The following is an 18,896-nucleotide window of genomic DNA, read 5'->3' as shown; positions in this document are numbered from 1 at the left end:
CACAGCATCTAATCTCACTTGGATTTGTTGGACAAGATCAAATTATGAGCTTGCAGGTCTCAGTCCAAAACCAGAAAGTCTATAAAATCATTTCTTGGGATCAGTCAAGTTGTGCACACCCTTGGTATCATGGGTGATGAGCTCAAAGAGGCTAAGAGTATCCCTTATTGCCATGGCAACAGATCTAGTTTCACTCTTCTTCAGTTTCCAACATAACCTTGACAGTGACCACCATCCCTCAAAAGTCTCATATTTCTTCTCTTCATTCATAAACATATTTTTTAACAGCTCTATGGTTAGTATTTTTGCTAATTGCTCAATCTCAGATAAGTTGCTCTGTCTTAAGGAAAAAAAAAGCAAGAATTGTGGCCATTCAGTGAATATGCTTAATGGCAGTGTCTTTGGCAGGATTTAATAACCCAATATGATCCAGCAGTTTTCTGGTTAACTATCAATTCTCTCCTACAGGGATCATCAATATTTACATATTCAATGCTGCATTACCAAGACCTTCTCCACCCCAAATTAAACTGAAAGCAGACATACTCAGGAGTGACAAGGTAATTTATTGCCCTTAAACTGGGCAATAAGCCAGTTGCCATGAGCAATCCACACTGCAGATTTATGCATCTCCAACTTGTTGCTTCCCACTTCAAAGTACTATACAGGTAAGATCAGTGCTTTGCTGGTAAGTAAAAAACAAGGCTTTAAACCTTCTTTTTCAGCTTCACAGTTCCATTTTTCCAATTTATGCATATAAATCGGGTCTAAGCCACTGACTGTGAGATTCAATAATGATCTTTCTTTGGAAAGATACAAGCATTTAAAATCTGCTTCATGATTTACAAAAGCATCACTAATAACTGTTCCTGTTAGAGCTCTAGGCTGCCACTTTTATATGACAGAATTTGTTGTCTTCAGTGGAAGCTGATAATAACCTGGGACTGCAGGCATGCAAGGATTTAATTGACAGCCAGCCCTAGACACTAAGGGATACCTGCAGTGTACTTATACAGTGGAAGCAGCAGCCAGTAATTATAATTGGAGCTCCAATCAGGTTACATACATGGGACAGAATTTACAATCAGCACTGAGAACCATTCTCAGCTCAGATCTCTTTCTAAATGACTATATTTTTGCTCTTTCTCCCAGTTTCACAAACATTATATTTTTGTGATTTATGGAACATATCTTGATTTTTTTTCTCTTGTCATGCATTTATGACTCATTAAATCAGATTTCCAAAATTATTCATGTTTACAATTGTATAAAGTAGGATTCTCTGATATGTGTGTCAGTTGTCTATCACCAGAATCAATGGCAGCTACCCATCTTGTTGCCTAATGTTGTTTACAATACTAATAGGTTCTCATTTACATACTTAAAACATTGAAATGCAATTGAAAATTTCTCTCACGTTTAGATGGGTGAGAGGAAAAGGGGAGATTGAGGTAGGTTCTATCATTTGTTACTCCACCTGAAGCACTGCATTCAGCCCTGGGGTCCTCCACACAGGAAGGACATCAGCCTGCTAGAGTGAGTCCAGAGGAGGACCACCAGGATGACTAGAGGATTGGAGAACCTCTCCTATGAGGAAAGGCTGAGAGAAATGGAATTTTTCAGCCTGGAAAAGAGAAGACTTCAGGGTGACCTAATTGCAGCCTTCCAGTACCTGAAGGGATTCCACAAGGAAGAAAGAGAGGGACTTTTTACATGGGCATGTTGTGACAGGACAAGGGGGAATGGGTTTAAATTGAAAGAGAGTAGATTTAGATTAGGTATTAGGAAAAAAAATCTTTACTGTGAGGGTGGTGAGGCACTGGCACAGGTTTCTGAGAGAAACTGTAGGTGCCTCATCCCTGGAAGTGTTTAAGGCCAGGCTGGATTGGGCTCTTAGCAACCTAATCTAGTGTCCCTGTGTATGACAAATGGGTTGGAACTAGACTGATCTTTAAGGTCTCTTCCATTCTATGATTCTATGATTTTAAAGAGGAAAATCACAGATACTATAACACTATGGAAAATCCACTGTGAAGCACCAGTAAGTCACTCCCCAAAGCAAGAAAAACCTCTGAAAACAGTATAGCTTTTTGATGGCACCAAGAATTTCTCTTTTCTTATTTCTATTTTTTCTCCCCATGTAGGTGTGTTGAATTGTGTCTGTGGGTAATAAGCACATTCATACACCTAAAAGCAGAGCCAGGATACTCTTGAGAAATAGTTTAAGTTGATTAAAGTACTGTTTGAGTATTAATTAGCATTCTCTAATTGTTAGAATTATGGTTATTTTCACACATCAGAAAAGCATATGTGTTTATTTTTCACAACACGATCCAACACACACACACAGACATATTTATGATTCCTAATGCTATCAATAGACTACTTAATTTTCAGTGTTCTAAAACCATACTACTCTAATTACTATTGTGTAGTGATTAGTACTAGTTAATATTTCTATCAACTTTCACTGCTTATTGAAATACCTGTCCTTCTCTTTCTATGGGTAGGTTTTTTTTTACTTACTGGTACCAAAGATCTTGTAGCTTGACCTAATAAAGCATCAGCAGGAGGACCACAGAGAATACAGGTATAATTGTCACTTTTGAGTGCATCTCCAATAGCTTTCTTCTGGGTTTTCAACAGACATTTTGTTCTCCAAATGTGTTTCTTTTAGAGCAAGTGTTACTAATTTTTACAAGCCCTTTTCCTTTCCCTTCAGAATTAGGAGCCCCATAGTGAATTTCCTCTATTTTTAATTGAATTTTTGGTAATATTTTGAGACTGGATACAATTTGCTTCTGACTAACACTCAGGCAACAGTACGACTCCTGTACTTAATGAAAAAGGAAATAAATCGTGTGCACACAGAATTACAGACAATGGAGTGCCCTTAAGTCAGTGTACTCCTTCCCCTGTCCATTCAGGTTTACCTTCTATGGTACATATTCCTCTTCATTCTTTGTTCTTTTTTTGTTTTAAATGTCAGTAAGAGTAAAGAAAATGTATTGGAAAATTCAATGTTCTCTTTTCTGCTGCACACAGACGCTTTAGTGCTTGCAAGAAAGTAAAGAGATTAAACTCCTTCACTTTATTTTTTGAGAAACTTCTAGATATATATTCTGTGGCTAACATCTTCATCTTAACAAGAGATTTATGTTGTACAAAAAGGAAAGCACTTTTCAAAACCATTCATTTTTTTTTCTGTGGATAGAGATTTGTCATATCTAATAGATCCTCACTCAAAAGCTGAAGTTACTACAGCAAGACTCATGCCCCCATATATACATTCCTAAACTGACATTACCATGCATTTGATGTTTTATTTGCTTGCACATAGTACTAGATTTCGGTCTGCACCTGTTTTTCTTTGGGACATCAATCTATCTCCAGTATTTCTGTTTGTACTCTTGTATAAAATGTGTTGCTGAACTGGCATATTGGCATGTTATAACATCAGACACATTACTGAAAATTTTCACAGAGAGTCACCATTAGTTTGCCTGGTCTCATTTATATAACATTCAAATTATTTGAACGAAATAATCAAGACGAAAAAAAGCATAAACCTCAAAGAGTTAATGAGCAATGCTGATTGACTCCCTTCAATTCTGTCAGTTGTATAAAGGGATTATGAATTCAGCTGTGTTTCTGTGCTCATAGTGGAAGAGAGCAGATGAAATAATAAAGAATTTCAGTCATGTATTAAATACTAGAGAGAGGCTTATAATTGTCTGCCATCTACTTTTTTTTTTTACTTGTTACAGCACCACTTCCTTTCTTCGCTCATGTTTATAAATTTTGCATATCTGCATTCTTTCCTCATCTATTGACTTATAAGTTTTCCAGATTTTACAATCCAAAGCATGAGGGTTGTTAAATATACAACCCATTCAAATTCTCTTATTTCCATTTAATGTGTTTATCATTATTTTGTAGGATTGACCTCTGAGGATACAGGAAGATAAATGCTGAAGATACGCAAAAATCATATTATACTCTGAGTTACATTGAATTTCCTTTATGTTCTCCTCATGGATTTGTATTGGGCCTTACAGTAAAGCTATGATCATGGAACTATAGAATCTTAAAGGGTTGGAATGGACCTTAAAGATCATCTAGTCCCAACCCTCCCTGACATGGGCAGGGACACCTTGCACTAGATCAGGTTGTTCAGGGCCTTATCCAACCTGGCCTTGAACACTGCCAGGGATAGGGCATCCACAGACTCCCTGGGCAACCTGTTCTGGTGTCTAAATACCCTCACAGTAAAAAATGTCTTCCTAATATTTAACCTAAATTTCCCTTTCAAATTGTACCCAATTGTACCCTGTCCTATCACTACAGTTCCTGACGATGAATCCCTCTCTGGCTTTCTGACAGACCCCCTCAGACACTGGAAGGTTGCTATGAGGGAGCCCTGAAATAGTGCCACTGCTGTCCAATGTGGCAGCTGAAGTGGGCAGGGAATCACAGAATCAGAATATGATGAGTTGGAAGGGACCCACAAAGATCAATGAGTCCAACTCCTGGCCCTGCACAAGACCATGAGAAGAAAGATCTCAATTCGCACTGAAAACATGCAAAAAGAAAACCCCGAAAAACCACAAACCACAAATGAACAGCAAAAATAAAACCCTGACATACTAAAAATCTGATTAACACACAGAAATGTAAATAACAACCAAACATCATTGTTACTTATTGATAACTTAACAAGCTTCAGGCTTGGAAGAATTATGTCAGCAGGATCTTTTATTTTTTTTAGGCAATAAATAACATGAGTTGCCATTAGTTGGGTCTAATTTATTTGTCACGTGACACCTAACAACTCAGTTTTGGTTTAGCTGAACAGAGTTGAATTTGAGCTACAGAAAAAAAAAAAGTGACCTCTTTCTATTTGATAATACTTGCAATTATGATAGTTCAAGTGCTTTTGAATTCCCAGTGACACTACCTAGAAAGTCTGGCCATGACTATAACAGCTGTTAGTTACTAATTCACACAATTATAACAATGAATAACTTGATGAAAAATGTAGTCACACCCCCCAATGGCCTTTAAGAAGGGAAGATTCACAGAAGAGCCCAGCACATGCAAAACAAAAGAATAGATTTTTTCTCTTTTGCTTGACTTCCCTCCTCCTTCCACCACCTCTAATTCTACAGAATTTTAGACCAACACAACTTCTCAAAACTAATGAATTCTACTCCAGACTCTGTACAGAGTGTGTTTTGTACAGAAAGGGAGGACTTTCTATATGCCATAGACTGGTGTCCCATAGGAAACTTACTGCATATTCCATTCATCTTGCTTGTCAGAAAAAGCAGCACATAGTGGATTGACAGATGCTTGCTGCACACTTTTCTTCTCAATGAAATTTTAACATTCATACTAAAAACTCTCCCACCCTTGAGCCAGTGAAAAGAAGAGGGAAAGTAGACAAAATTAAAAAGAAATGCCACAAAATAGAAATAAGTCAAAATTACATCTCTGGTGAAATATTTCCTCTGGACATCAGGCAGCTATTAGGTGGTTTAGTGAAAGCTTAAGATGCCTCACAAAAGCTCTTTATTTCCAACAGTGGAAATGAGGTTAATGGACTCATTTTCACTTTGTGATTCACTTTCTCTGCTCTGCTTTTTTGTTTTATGCAGATAATTGGAAACAACAAAGAAACATCATTCTTTAGAGCTTAGTAGGGAAGGGAAGTTCACTTGTTTCCAAAATTCAAGACAAGAAAAGGAAGGAAAATAAAAGCAGTAGGGAGAGAAGAATAGTTATACAGAAGGGTAATAGGCAATTAGCACCCACCCTCCCACATACACCAGCACACATTCACACAATCTACAGAATGCCTGATCTTAACACAGCTTCCCCTAACATTTTAGGCTTGAATAAAACATCACTTCTGTCTGCCCCTTCAGAGGATCTGAGTAGAGCTGGGAGACAGCACTGGAGAGGCACAAAGCAAGGGGAAAAAAGGACTATAACTATAATGAACATAATATTCTCTGACAGAGAAATAAAGAATGTTCATATGATTTCCTCATGATTTACTTATGATTTTTCAAAACCAGAAAAGTTAGTTCCATGGGCAGAAGACACAAAATATTCTGTTTTCCACATCTCCTTTTTCAAATATTCCTGTACATGTTGCAAAAATCTGAGTTTGCTGGTCAATGACAAGCATTTGTATTCAAATGAATGACTAAGTAAGGAATAACCAGAACAAATTTAGGAACCCGTTTCGAGGGAAACTGAGAGAATGACCATCAGGTTTTCCTTCTCTAAAAGCCTTTCTCAAAATGGTAGCTGGAGGTTGCTGCTAGAGAGGGTGGTTGACCAACCAGGCCCAGTATACCCCTCGATGTCCAAACAAGCTATTCCTTTGTTCATGCCATCCAGTCATTGCACACAGCGTGCAGCTGGCCCTTACTGTACCTGTTTGCATGCACAGAGGGATGGGGCACTCCGAATCACAGGTTTGTTCCTGTCTGTGCCAAAATTTGTAACACCAGGAATAAACACACAACCACCCTATGCCTCTGCATTCCAGTTATAATGGACTGAGTCATGATCAAGTTCTAATGAAAATACTGTGAGTAAAATTAAGGACTTATACAGACATCACTGCAAACCTGTGTATAAATCAACTTAATAGTTGTGATTTGCCTATAATATTTTACCGTTAGATTAGGTATACTAATGTTCAATTTATCCACTCAATCTTTAATCCATTCCCAATTTTGATAGATTGTCTATTTTATTATGAAACTAATATGGGATGTTGCCCAGGAAAAGTCATGAAAAAATACATGAAAATGACAATTTTTCTAAAAAACAGATATTGTCTCTAAAATTCAGATTTAAATGTGTTACTTCTCCCACAGTAAAATCTGTAGTTAATTTCACAGAAAAAAATATATCTTGTGTTCTCCTTAGTATGAGGCAGTACCCATTTCACTGTAATTATTTTTCTTTTTCAATTTTCAAATATATTTTTGAGAAAATATTGTACTGCAGTACTGAAATGCAACTTTTAAATCTTTTCTTCGGCAAAAACAACAACATTCCTTGTAGTATATATTTGCTATATTGACACTAGGAGACAGGAATAAAAAGAGGCACACTTATTTTGGAATCAGGGAAATGGAAAGTTTGGAGAACAGAACATTTGCATACATATAGTATTTCCTTCAAAGATGAAAATAGGAAGATTTCAGTTGGAAGAGAGTTCATAGCATTCTAGAAGTTCTGTACAACCTCTCCAAACACAAAATCAATAGACTGAGCCTTCTCAGTATTTTGAAAGACTAAGTAATATAGCAGTGGGATTGGATGAATATTATAATGCTGCCATTTTTAAAACTCATCATTTAACTTCTGCACCTGTTACATTTTCATAATACAAAGACTTAATAGTCTAAGTATCTAACTATTGTATTCAGTTCGCTAGGAAAGAAATCAGTTAGATTCACTTTCACAATGCAATGTATCAACATCAAAGAATTGATAATTCTTTCTCCAAGTCATCTAGCAGTATGCAGAAAACCAAACATACTGTTCTCTGATTTTGAGGCAGTTTCCTAACAAATTACAGGTATTTGCAGAAAAGAAGTATTTGATGCTATCTTATGTGAACTTATTCCTAATGAAACTAATGAAAACATTTTCTTTGATGACTGCCTGGCCTAAATGTTTGAGGTTCCTCACTATTCTCACCTCTGCATACTCTTCTTGCAAATATTATTTATTAAAAGGCATAACTTGGACTGCTTGTAAAGAAAAATAAGGAGGAATACAGAGGGAGCAGAACAAAAATACCTTTGCCTTATAAGATGCAGATCATGAATATGAAGATCAGGCTTTAACATGCATCAAAAAGATAGGGTTGAAGTTGCAAGCAATCTCTAATTAATAGATAAATATATATCAAAATAACTAATATGTATACAGCAATATTCATGTGGGAACATTCTAAAATACATGGGTTCTATAAATAAAGCTTCTGCAGATTCATAGCTTCAGTGCAATAAGTATAGCTTTGCAAATGCAGAGTTATTTTGAAATAAAACTGGCCATGAAGGTTAGAACAGCTCTATTCTTTTCATATACCTTTAGAAGACCTTCCAGAGGATAAAAGATAATAAAGAAAAACAAATGCCCCATAGCTTATGCAACAGGAACATGCATTTGGATGAACAGATGTGAGAACGAGACTTCAGGGAATTCATGATTGACTTTCATATCCCACTAGAACAATATCTACGTGCACACCTTTTTTATTTTAAGGAAGGATAATGGAATTGGAAAGTACAGGTCAACAATCACAACTCAAGCAGATTTCACAGTCCAACTGAAATGACAACAAATCACTCTGACTTTTGACTGAGAAAGGGTATAAAACTACTTGGAGGAACTAGACAATCTATCCCTCACAACCAAAGAGTCAGAGGCAAAAGACATTTCAGAAGAAATCAATCAATCTCACTCTCTCCAGAAATGTAATAGTGATCTGGGGATTTTACCTATCAGAATTAGTAGAATTTAACACTGGATGTATTATGTATGGCATTTCTTTTCATTTTCTCCTATGTGTGCTTAATAACTTCATTTAATTAGCATGTCCTAGGCTGTTTTGACAAATTGAAGGTACTATGTTTTGACAACTAAATAATTTTCATGTTTTAGCATGTGGCAACTGGCTATGCCAGAACTCTTATTTGAGGCAATATGCTAAAAAAACTCTGTATTAGCTGAATTAAGGATATCGGAAAAGATGCATCTTGCAGCAACAGGAAGTTTAACTATCATGACAGACCAGCTTTAGTTTGATAACAATGAAATGAAAATAGCATTGAAAATATGTTTCCTTTTCTACTTAGGGCACTTCATATACCACTAAATTTTTTATCCCTTGGGTGATGTTATGACTATCTATAGTATCACATTTATATTTTCTTTTTATTAGATGTGCAACTTGTAAATTTGAAAAAAGATCGAGTTTCAACACTGAAAAATTCTACTTTTAAAATTTGTGTTTTCTGTCTGAAACCTTCATGTACAACCTCACATGTGGTACACTGCAAAAGTGCAACTTGCAACTTTTTTATGTCAACATTTGAGCTTGCTGAGAATTCTGCTAGAACAAAGATTGTAGGTCATTGCTTAATTAGATGTTTTATAAAAAGACTGGCTAACAGCATACTGTAGTAATGTAAGTAGTACTTACATTGGAGATAAAAAACCCTTAATGACCTTCCCCTATAAGATAGTAAGTAGTGTATCAAAAATATCTTTGGCACGCTAATGCACTTTTTAATAGAGAAATTTAAATATGAATTTAAAAAAATCCAAGAGTTTTGAAAGTCTTTTTTTAATTTTCATAAATTCTAACATAGAAGAGCAAGAAGAATAAACATTCAAGGTATAATTTTCAAGATCTCTTTTTACTACAGGGACTGTCAAAAGGCAGAAATACGGAACAATCCAAGGCTTCAACTTCAAGCTATGCAAGCTTCTTAATTACCCGCAATCATGATAAGTTTTAAAAATCAGCAAAAGGTTAATACTTGTCCTGAACAATGATTTTTTTGAAAAATCATCCCAAGTTAGATTGATCATTGTAGAGAACTTCTCAGTGTTTCTTTCGTAAGGATGAGAAGATATAAAAAGATTCTTAAAAATGAAATTGTTTGGTAGTTTACTCTTTGATGAGCAGCACCTAGGCATTTAACCCATAATAAAATCCACATGAATGAATTCCTGAGCTCCATTTGACCTATTATATAGGTTAAAAGACACAGCACTTTAAGTACATATTTGTTTCAATATTTTTTTTACCTCCAAAGAAATATTTATCGCCAGTCTTAACTTGTAGAGGACTGTTTGTTCGAACAGCTGAGGCTTCATCTCCATCGATGGTGAGGACAGCAAAATTTTCCTTAGCTAGGAATCGAACTTCATGCCACTGCCCATCATTGAGACCAGAGCCTATGAAGAACACAAAAACATTGCAATATTTTAGTTAGTCCAGCATTTATTATCTCTAAGTGTTTTGTGGGTGTCTCTCCCAGGCTCATTACATAAGGTTTAATAAAGTCTATTGCAGAAATGAAATCATTTTACTGTGTTAACAAAGCATTGTTATTAAAGTAACTATTACCAAAACCTCCACATTATATCACAAATACAAGACTTGTAACTACCAAAGTGTCCATGCTGTCAGGCATAATTGTATCTAACCACAGGTGTTGTCACTCACCTTTCCCATCAAAAGGCCATATTCTACATTTCATTAATAAAGGATATGTCTTAACTGCTTCTATGATCAAGTTTAGAAGGAAAATATATTGATTCATTCATTTAACTATAGTGAGTAACAAGCCCAAAGGGTACATTACGCTCATGTTAGATATATATCAAGCTAGGTACTTCCAAGAAAAGGGAAAGGAAAAATAGGAGGGGAAAACATGCACATAGATGGTGAGTTCACAGCTAATCCTGTCATTGGGATGTGGGGCTACTCACAGAAGATGAAGACATTATCACAGAGGCACCGCAAAACCAGAAAACCTCTGCCAAACCCCGCAATCTTAGGGGAGCACCATCCTCCCCATACTGACAGCAATAAAGCAGATGGATTTGTTCATTTATTCAGATCTTTTTAAAAAAAAACCCCTGACTTCATTCACTTCTTATATTGTCTCCAGCATCTGGCAGGAAACCAGTTTGTCTGGCAAGTTAAGAACTGCAAAAGGGTACTAGTTTGTTCAAGTCATTACCGTGCAGAGAGGTCGTGTTGGGTCAACAAGTAAGTAGCAAATGCTCTAGTAAAAACAAATTCCAAGTTATAGAGCCTCTAACAAGTGACATTTTCTCCACCTACATAAAGGTGCTAGGTCACCCTAGCAAAATATCATTTGCCAAAATAAATCACAATGCAATATAATGAGCTGTTTCTAAAATTAAATAGGATGTACAATATCAGGAGGACCATAATGGAAGATAAACTTTCAAAATATTCAAAAGAATATTACCTTCTATGAAAAAGAAATAATAGTCATGGCAAGTAGATACATATAAACATTAAATTAATATTTTTTTTCCCTGAAGTTTTCACATCTTTGTTTAAGATATCAGATCAAGTCCTGAAATAACATGGGGTGTTATACTCAATAGTCTTGGAATATTCATTACTATGAATAAAAGTGGCAGAAGACTCTTAAAAAAATGTATCAGTAAGAAATGTTTCTACCAAACCTGGTTCAACCTAGGGTAAGAACAGATGAAAGACCTAATATACTAAACATGAAAGAAGTTTTCTTTCTGTTTGTAAGTTATTTTTATTTCATTTTCATTACATTTGAAAAAGAAGAAACAGAAAAAAACCCATAATTATAACCAGGAAAAAATTAATTTCTATTGATAATAAACTGAGAAAGTAAAAGAAGACTCAGCTTTGTATAGACTTCCAAACCAAAATTGTTACAGCATGTGTTACTACAACTGAAATTTATAAGAACATACTTAAAATTCCACTTTTCCAGCCTAAGATGACCTAATATTAAAGAACTATTTCATTTTTTTTATCAAGGTATTCAGTACTGCCGTGAACTGAACAACAATGACTAGAGACTCCTGGACAAAATTAAGAATTTGCCATTAAAACACAAGGGCCAAAAGCAGTGGCATGAGTTGTTCAACCATAGAGGGTTGAACTAAAAAACTCTCTGGAAAGGGGGATATTGCAGATACCAAGACACAACAGGATATGAAACAAGAGGGTGTCAGCCTACCTTGCGCTACCATTTGTATTGTATCAAAGGAGAAGATTTTGCACATTAACAAACTGTGACTAGAGAAATCATGTCACATCTCCAGGGATTCTTCCAAATGCGTCCACTTCCTATGAACATTTCACACATCACTGGTTTTCTCTTGCCTCTGGATAGAAATTGCAGTTGTATGTGATGTATTTATGTGGCAAATGTCTCTCAAAGTTTTCACAGCAGTAACTTCCAAATACACTGCTGTTCTTGCTTTGATAATTTTTTTTGGAGAATCTTCACCAATTAGACAATTACAGACTCTTCAGTATATTAGTATATATAATAGTATATATAATTAGTAGTTTGTCTTCCTCTTAGCTACATGTATTAACTGTCCTTATGGAAATTCGCAGTATGACAGTAACATTCCCAACTATTCTGGCTCCAAGTTGTCACAAAAATGTTTCTGTCGTTTTGTGTTTGCTTAGAAAACTTTTTACTGCTACATTTTTTTTCCTGCTGAGTTTAAAGATAAATGGTAATGAGTATTGGCCACTATCACTCAGCAAGTACTCACTGTTCCCAACTAGTGTAACTGAGAGAACCTTTTATCTCTGCCACTGTTTTAAACTGCTTTTTATTTATAAGTTTTAGCTGCAGTACTGTCAACCCTTCTTTTTTATGAAATAACGATTTGTTTCAGGGACTTAAATTATTATCGAGATACATGATATATTCAATATATATATTATAGGGGATAATTCTGTACAGTTGCATGAGCTGTTTTTATTGTAATATTTTATTGGATGCCTCATGTGTGTTGAGAGATTATTTCTGCTTGAATTTAAAGTCAAGCTTAGCTGACATCTTTCTGTAAACCAAGACTCAATATTAAGAGTAGAACATGGCTCCTTATAATAAAAGAATTTTCAGCTGGAAAGTTTAGCATGGACAATATGCCAAATGCACAATGGTGATCTCTCATTGCAGTTTTATTTCCCTTATCTGAGTTGATACATATATTTATTTGCTTTTTGGTATACAAATTGAAAAAAAAAGAAAGACATACTGCTGCCACCAGAAACTCCCTACTGAGCTCTGGAAAAGATTGTTTCATATGCAAATTAAATATGTTAATAAAATGTATTCTCTCTATCTAGGATTTCTATTTAAATGACATTAAAAGTAGGACTCTTTAGTTAGGCACTTTGATTGAACAAGAAGAAACAGATGTTTTTCTTCTTATAGACATGGAAGAAGAACTAGATTAACTAATACAAAAAAAGTACAAGAGTTTAATACATAATGGAGAACTTAGAAAGATAACGTCTAGCTGAGTTTTGCCCTGAGGAAAATTACAGTAGCAAAAATCTCAAATTCTTCTACAGTTAACCTTGGGTGATCAAATCTTCCACTGAAAGGTACTGACCCACGCTGTGGTTATAAATGAATTCTAGATTATACCATCTGCTGATATACACGCACAAAATTCTTCTGAAGTTAACAGCATAACATCTGCTACGTTAGAACATTGTCATAATTTTGATGTAGGACTGTAACCTAAAATTCAGTGAAAATGTTTAAGAACAAAACAGGGAAAGAATAATAGTATTAGCTCCATGACACACCAGAGCAATGTAAGGCTACGGGGTTGCATATGGTTCTTTAGTTCCTACTGCTGCAGTAAATATTTTGTACTAGAATTTCTTGCCAATTCTTACTAGAAGATCAAACCCTCTATACTCAGGCTGAAGGCAGAGGGAGAGGTTGGTTTGCCACTGCTTTGACTTTAGCCAGCCAGAACCATGTTTCGGGATGGTGTGGTAAGCACTATTCCTGCCTAACCCCTCATTATTTCAGTACAACTTTGCACTAATATTTCTGACTATAAGAAAACAAACCAACAATATTTTGTTTGAAACATTCAGCTGTGTTCAAATATACAGCAATATGTCATTAATATTCAAACAGAAAAATAATAAAATCACCTATAATTAAATCATCTGTAATTACAAGAGCCATGCTTTTCTGTGTTTAGTTAATCATGTTTTTAGACTGGAAAAACAAAATCACAGCTTTTCTATAGTAAAATTTTAGATATTTAGATTTATGCAATAAGCTAAGTATACAAAATGTTTGGGAGTTATGATTCAGAAAAGTTATTTCCATTTTAAATTTTATTCTATTTTAGCTATCTCAATGATCAATAAGCTAAGACAGTGGCAAATGCAGTTCTCAAAGGTATTTTAATGATGGAAAACCTTGTTCTCCAACAAAACCAAAACATTATGACAAATTCTGCCTTCATATTTAAGGTCAGGGTTCTTTTTTAAGGTGAGTAGATGGAAACATGCCACAATTTTGCCCATTGGTGATATTTTATTTATACTGATTTTGATAATCCTTATCAAATCTGGTAATTTAACTTCTCTTTATCCTACATACACGCTTCATAGAAGAAGTCTTCGGATTTTTTTTTTCCAGAAAATGTTATAATTTTTTTCTTGTAAATTCTAAGAAATTCTAGAAACAGCATTATACTCATAAATATATGTCATTTTATAGTTTTTACACCTGTCAGATCTCACTCTGTACTGAATTATTATTATTTCTATATGCTCAGCATCTTAATATTTAGATTTAGGTGGGCTAACAAATACTTTCTTTTCCATATTATGGAACTTAAAGATACTTGTTTTATGGCTATTATTCTGTCATATTTATCCACATATTTTCACTTTTTTGAGAAAGGCTTTCTGAATTTAAAACACTTTTATATCACTACAATTATTTATAACATTTACTATATCTTTATTATTTAGATGGATAAATTTGAAAAGAATAGTGCAGACAAACTACAGTACTTTGTCTTATCTTTGGACTAATCAAATTCAGATATCCATAAAACCATAAAAGAGACAGTGCTTATTCTTTGCACATTCATGATGGCTAAATAATATATAAAAATAAAATAACTAGATGCTGCAGTCAGGGGAGGAAAGTGAATCTGTAACTTTCAATTTCATAATGTATTCAGTGAAAGAAGCATAGACTAATTCAAGTTCCCTACATTTTCTCACCCGGTGTCCCACCTGAACACTTTCACTTTGGTGTAAACAGCATACTTAATTGCAAACAAAACAGAACTTGGTGTGGAGGGTTATGTTGCTAAGAAAAAGCAGGTACAATAAGCAGAAAAAAACTCCTTTGAACTGAAAGTAAATTGGCATTTTCTGACCAAGAGGAAAAACCAAGTGTAACTTTGTTTTGATATTTGAGAAAACCTTCCCAGCCTTGGCTCTGAATCAACAAGAATATTTAAGAACATGCTTTAGTAGGAAATAACGGTATAAAAGCTGTGCACATCTTTAAGTACTCTGCCAAATTGTCTCAGACATCCAAAGAGTTCTTTCAATGAACATTTTCTAGCAGTCATCAATGCATGATTGAGAGTTTGAAGCATATGATGGGAGAAGAGGTGATCGAGCTTTATCACCTTACTAGTGGTACACTAAAATAGCTTTATGTTGCTCATTTGGCAATACTTTTAAATCAGCACCTGTAACACTTCCATTATGTTCCTGTTTAGCAGAAATACAAAGCTCTAGGCATAAGATTTTCTGAAAGGAAAATCACATAGCAGTACTTTTCGTGTCTTAAGCCTATTATACAAAAAATTCTGTTTATAATTTTATCTTCGTTGTACATAGGCCTCACATAATAAAGAGGAGAAACCTTGCACTTTTTCTTCTAAAAGCAATACAGCACTTTTCACAAGTATTTAGCTGTGACTCTGTTGCAGAGGCATGAACTGCATGAACTGCATGAACTGCAGAAAAATCAAACTCACTGCTCCCCACTAGAAAAAACTACTAAATGTGGACGTTATCTAGCAAATACCAATGACCAATTGATTAATACTGTTTCGTGATCTATTTTTCATTACATTCATACTACATTACACTATTTATTTTTTCAACCTGGAATACTCCACTGCCAGAAGCAAACTTACTTGCGAAGACTGATTTTCTTTGAATGAATGTCCACGCAGTGGTTGAGACTCTGTTAATGACAAATTGAGGCTGTACTTAACCTTACAGTAGACTGCAGCCAAAAAAAAAGCATAGCGCTCTGCAGAGCAGAAGGCAGTTTTGTGCATAAACCAGACTCCTGTAGAGTTGGAGGTAGAGCTTTACATGTAAACTACATTTTGTTTTTCGTTTGTTGCGTGTGAATAAAGCAAATCTCGCAGTTGTCCTACGTAGTGGACCTTGCTTTGTATTAGTAAAAGTCTCAGTGCCCGCGGACAGTATTTTCTTCAGAACAAACTAAGCCCAAACTCCAGTCTGGTGTGCAAATGACATTGTACAGACTTTCAGTTCTCAGCATGACTTGTGCTGCTCTGCAGAGCCACTCCTATTGTGCTGTGCTGCTTACTACTGCAGATATTGCCAGCTCTAAAGTGTTGAAAGCATTTGCTGTGGACATTGTGATCTTGATTTGGAAAGAAAACAACCTTTTCTCTTTTATCAAAAACCTTAAGGAAAAAGTGATAAATCACCACCCTGCCATACTATTCTGCAAGGAAGAAGTTCAAAGGCCCCAAGAAGAATCTATTTGGCCCAGCATTTGCATGTATTTGCTGGCACAGATTAATATTTCATTTAAGTAGGTGTATGCTTTTCAAAACCAGAAAGCTGAGAGAAAAAAAAAAAATGAAGTTTTTACTGTACCATAGTACAGTCTTAATGTAATGATAACTTCAATTGATCCACTTTATTAACTAAAAATATTTTTTAATAAAATCATAGAATCACTAAGAATGATAGAAAAGATCTCCAAGATCAAGTCCAATCTTTGACTGAACACTACCACGACAACTAAACCATAACACTAAGTGCCATGTCCAGTTGTTTCTTGAACACTTCAAGGGATGGTGACTTCACCTCCTCCCTGGGTAGCCCATTCCAATGTTTAACCACGCTTTCAGTCAGAACATTCTCCCTGATGTCCGATCTGAACCTCCCCCAGCACAGCTTGAGGCTATGTCCTCTTGTCCTGTCAGTACGGGACAATATTATTGTTACATGTTATGTTTTCCATGTTAAGGGAACAGTAGCAGGTATCCATAAAATAAAATATATTCTGTCTCAAAGGGAGCCACAATTAAAATATTTGGCAGTGATTTGGTAAGAAAACCATAAAAACATAATTAAAATGCAGGACTGCTTTGCATTTTACTGCATATTGCCTTTCACAGACTGCTGTTGGACAATGCAGGTTACATCTCAAACTCAAGAAAACGTGTACTCTGATTCTGTCCATTAACTCTGTCCTAGGTTTTAAAAGCATGTTTCATGTGTTCATTTGTAAGCAAGTATCTAATGAAAGCAGCCTTTCATCAGAAAAGAAGTTCTAAGAAGTAAAGAAACTTGAAGTGCCTCCAGCCCCTCTGTTTCCCTGCCAGTTCAATATGGCAGCATTCCCCCTCACCCACATCTTTCTCTAGGGCCTGCCAAAGAGGAGTATGTACTCTAAATGACTAAACCTCATACTCTTGAAAAGGTATCAGACTATCCATTCTTCAGATATACAGTGCCGATTTTGCTGCTCCTTACCACAGCATTAGATGAATTTCAGTAAAGTTTACCCAGACCCCTAGAAAATGAGGAATGACTTCAGCCCATGCCCAACGAGAGAGGAAAGGCAGCTCTTTCTAGTACAGCTGCACAGCAGTGGATCGTTCAGCACAGCAGAGAGATCAAAGCTGAGCACTTCTGCAGTGCTGGGCCCTAGAAGTGCTACCTTTGAAATCCAGACTGAATCCTGTACCAGAGAGCCAGGAATAGAACAGCCCTGTCAATATGACTGATAGAACACTGGGAAAGTTGAGGTGGGAGAAGCGCAGTGATATGTACCTCACATGCAGGTGATATCTGTATCTGCTAGTTAGTAACAGAGAGATTAAGAGATCTGGAATTGTGATGTTATCAATACAACTCTAAAATCTTATTTCTCCATAATAATAATAATAATAAAAATTATTAAAGATCCATGAAAATATATCTTTGTCCTTAAGCTACAGGGAGTTTAGCTGGGGTTAATGCCACTGGAGCATTATCTAAGCAGTTATCTAAGTAAAACCAGTCTACTGAATTCCTGAACCTACAGGTTCAGTACCAGCTGAGAATTTAGGCCAGCATATGGAAAACCCCTAAATTTTCAAGGAGTTGGCTTTCCCTCACACCTACCAGCCTGTGATAACCAAAATCATTGTAATGGAAAGGTAGTAGCTTTTCCCAGTTACAACTGCTGCTAGATTTCATTATAAAAGAATTTGCTTCCAACTCAGTTTATATATACTGAACCCACTCATAATTACTGATTCTGTTCTGACAGTGAGGGAATCAACCTGCATTAAATTAATACCTCCTGAGCTTGAAGTAAATTTGTTTAACTGAACTGTTCATTCTTTTACTTTGAAACTTTGATCTGTGTTCAGTGTTCGCCTCCCCCTTTATATGCAGAAAAACCCATATATTTTTATAAGACCTTCTAAATTTTATTCACAGTACCATCCCCTTAAAACATTGCATAATGGAAAAGTGTATGATGGAAATAAAACATTTTAAAACAACAAAGACATAGCTAGGAAAATTATAAATACTGCATTCTTTATCTTGGACCTAAAATTACCTTGTTTTTACCTATCAAGTGCCTATTTTGTCACTTTGTGGTCATCCCAACTCAAACTGTTATCCCTTAATCACTAATTTCTAATGCTTACCTCAACATAATCATTGTCAAACCCAAAGCAGCATACTAATAGCACCTCCTATGGCACAGAAATAGTTTACATAACAGATATTTTGCAGAAGTCTTCCTATACATATGTATAAAGCACAGATATCTATGTCAGTGAAGAGAATTTTCTGCTTTGGATTTAAAAATACACTTACAAAGATGTATTTTTTTCAGAAATAGGAATATTTTGAAAAATTATCTGAAATAATATTTATTGACATCACTTATCATATTTTACAGGTTTAAATGTGTGATGGGACAGTAAATGCAGGCAAATAAGCCTTTTTCTTAAAGTGGGCATTCCAGGACTTAGAGAAA

The 18,896-nt window shown here is 35.4% G+C and overlaps 1 protein-coding gene across 1 annotated transcript in view; it reads right to left on the bottom strand.

The window, feature by feature from the left end:
- The window catches only part of CNTNAP2 (contactin associated protein 2), a 1,027,914-nt gene that overhangs the window by 458,123 nt on the left and 550,895 nt on the right, over window positions 1-18,896 (bottom strand). The window contains exon 9 of the mRNA XM_064668935.1: window positions 9,847-9,996. Within this exon, the coding sequence (XP_064525005.1) occupies window positions 9,847-9,996 (150 nt within the window). The remainder of the gene's footprint in view (window positions 1-9,846; window positions 9,997-18,896) is intronic.

The sequence above is a fragment of the Pseudopipra pipra genome, chromosome 1 (assembly GCF_036250125.1).
Source record: "Pseudopipra pipra isolate bDixPip1 chromosome 1, bDixPip1.hap1, whole genome shotgun sequence".
In the NCBI taxonomy this organism is placed as follows: Eukaryota; Metazoa; Chordata; class Aves; order Passeriformes; family Pipridae; genus Pseudopipra; species Pseudopipra pipra.
The sequence above is the reverse complement of the archived record's forward strand: the minus strand, read 5'-3'. Positions and strand labels throughout refer to the sequence as shown.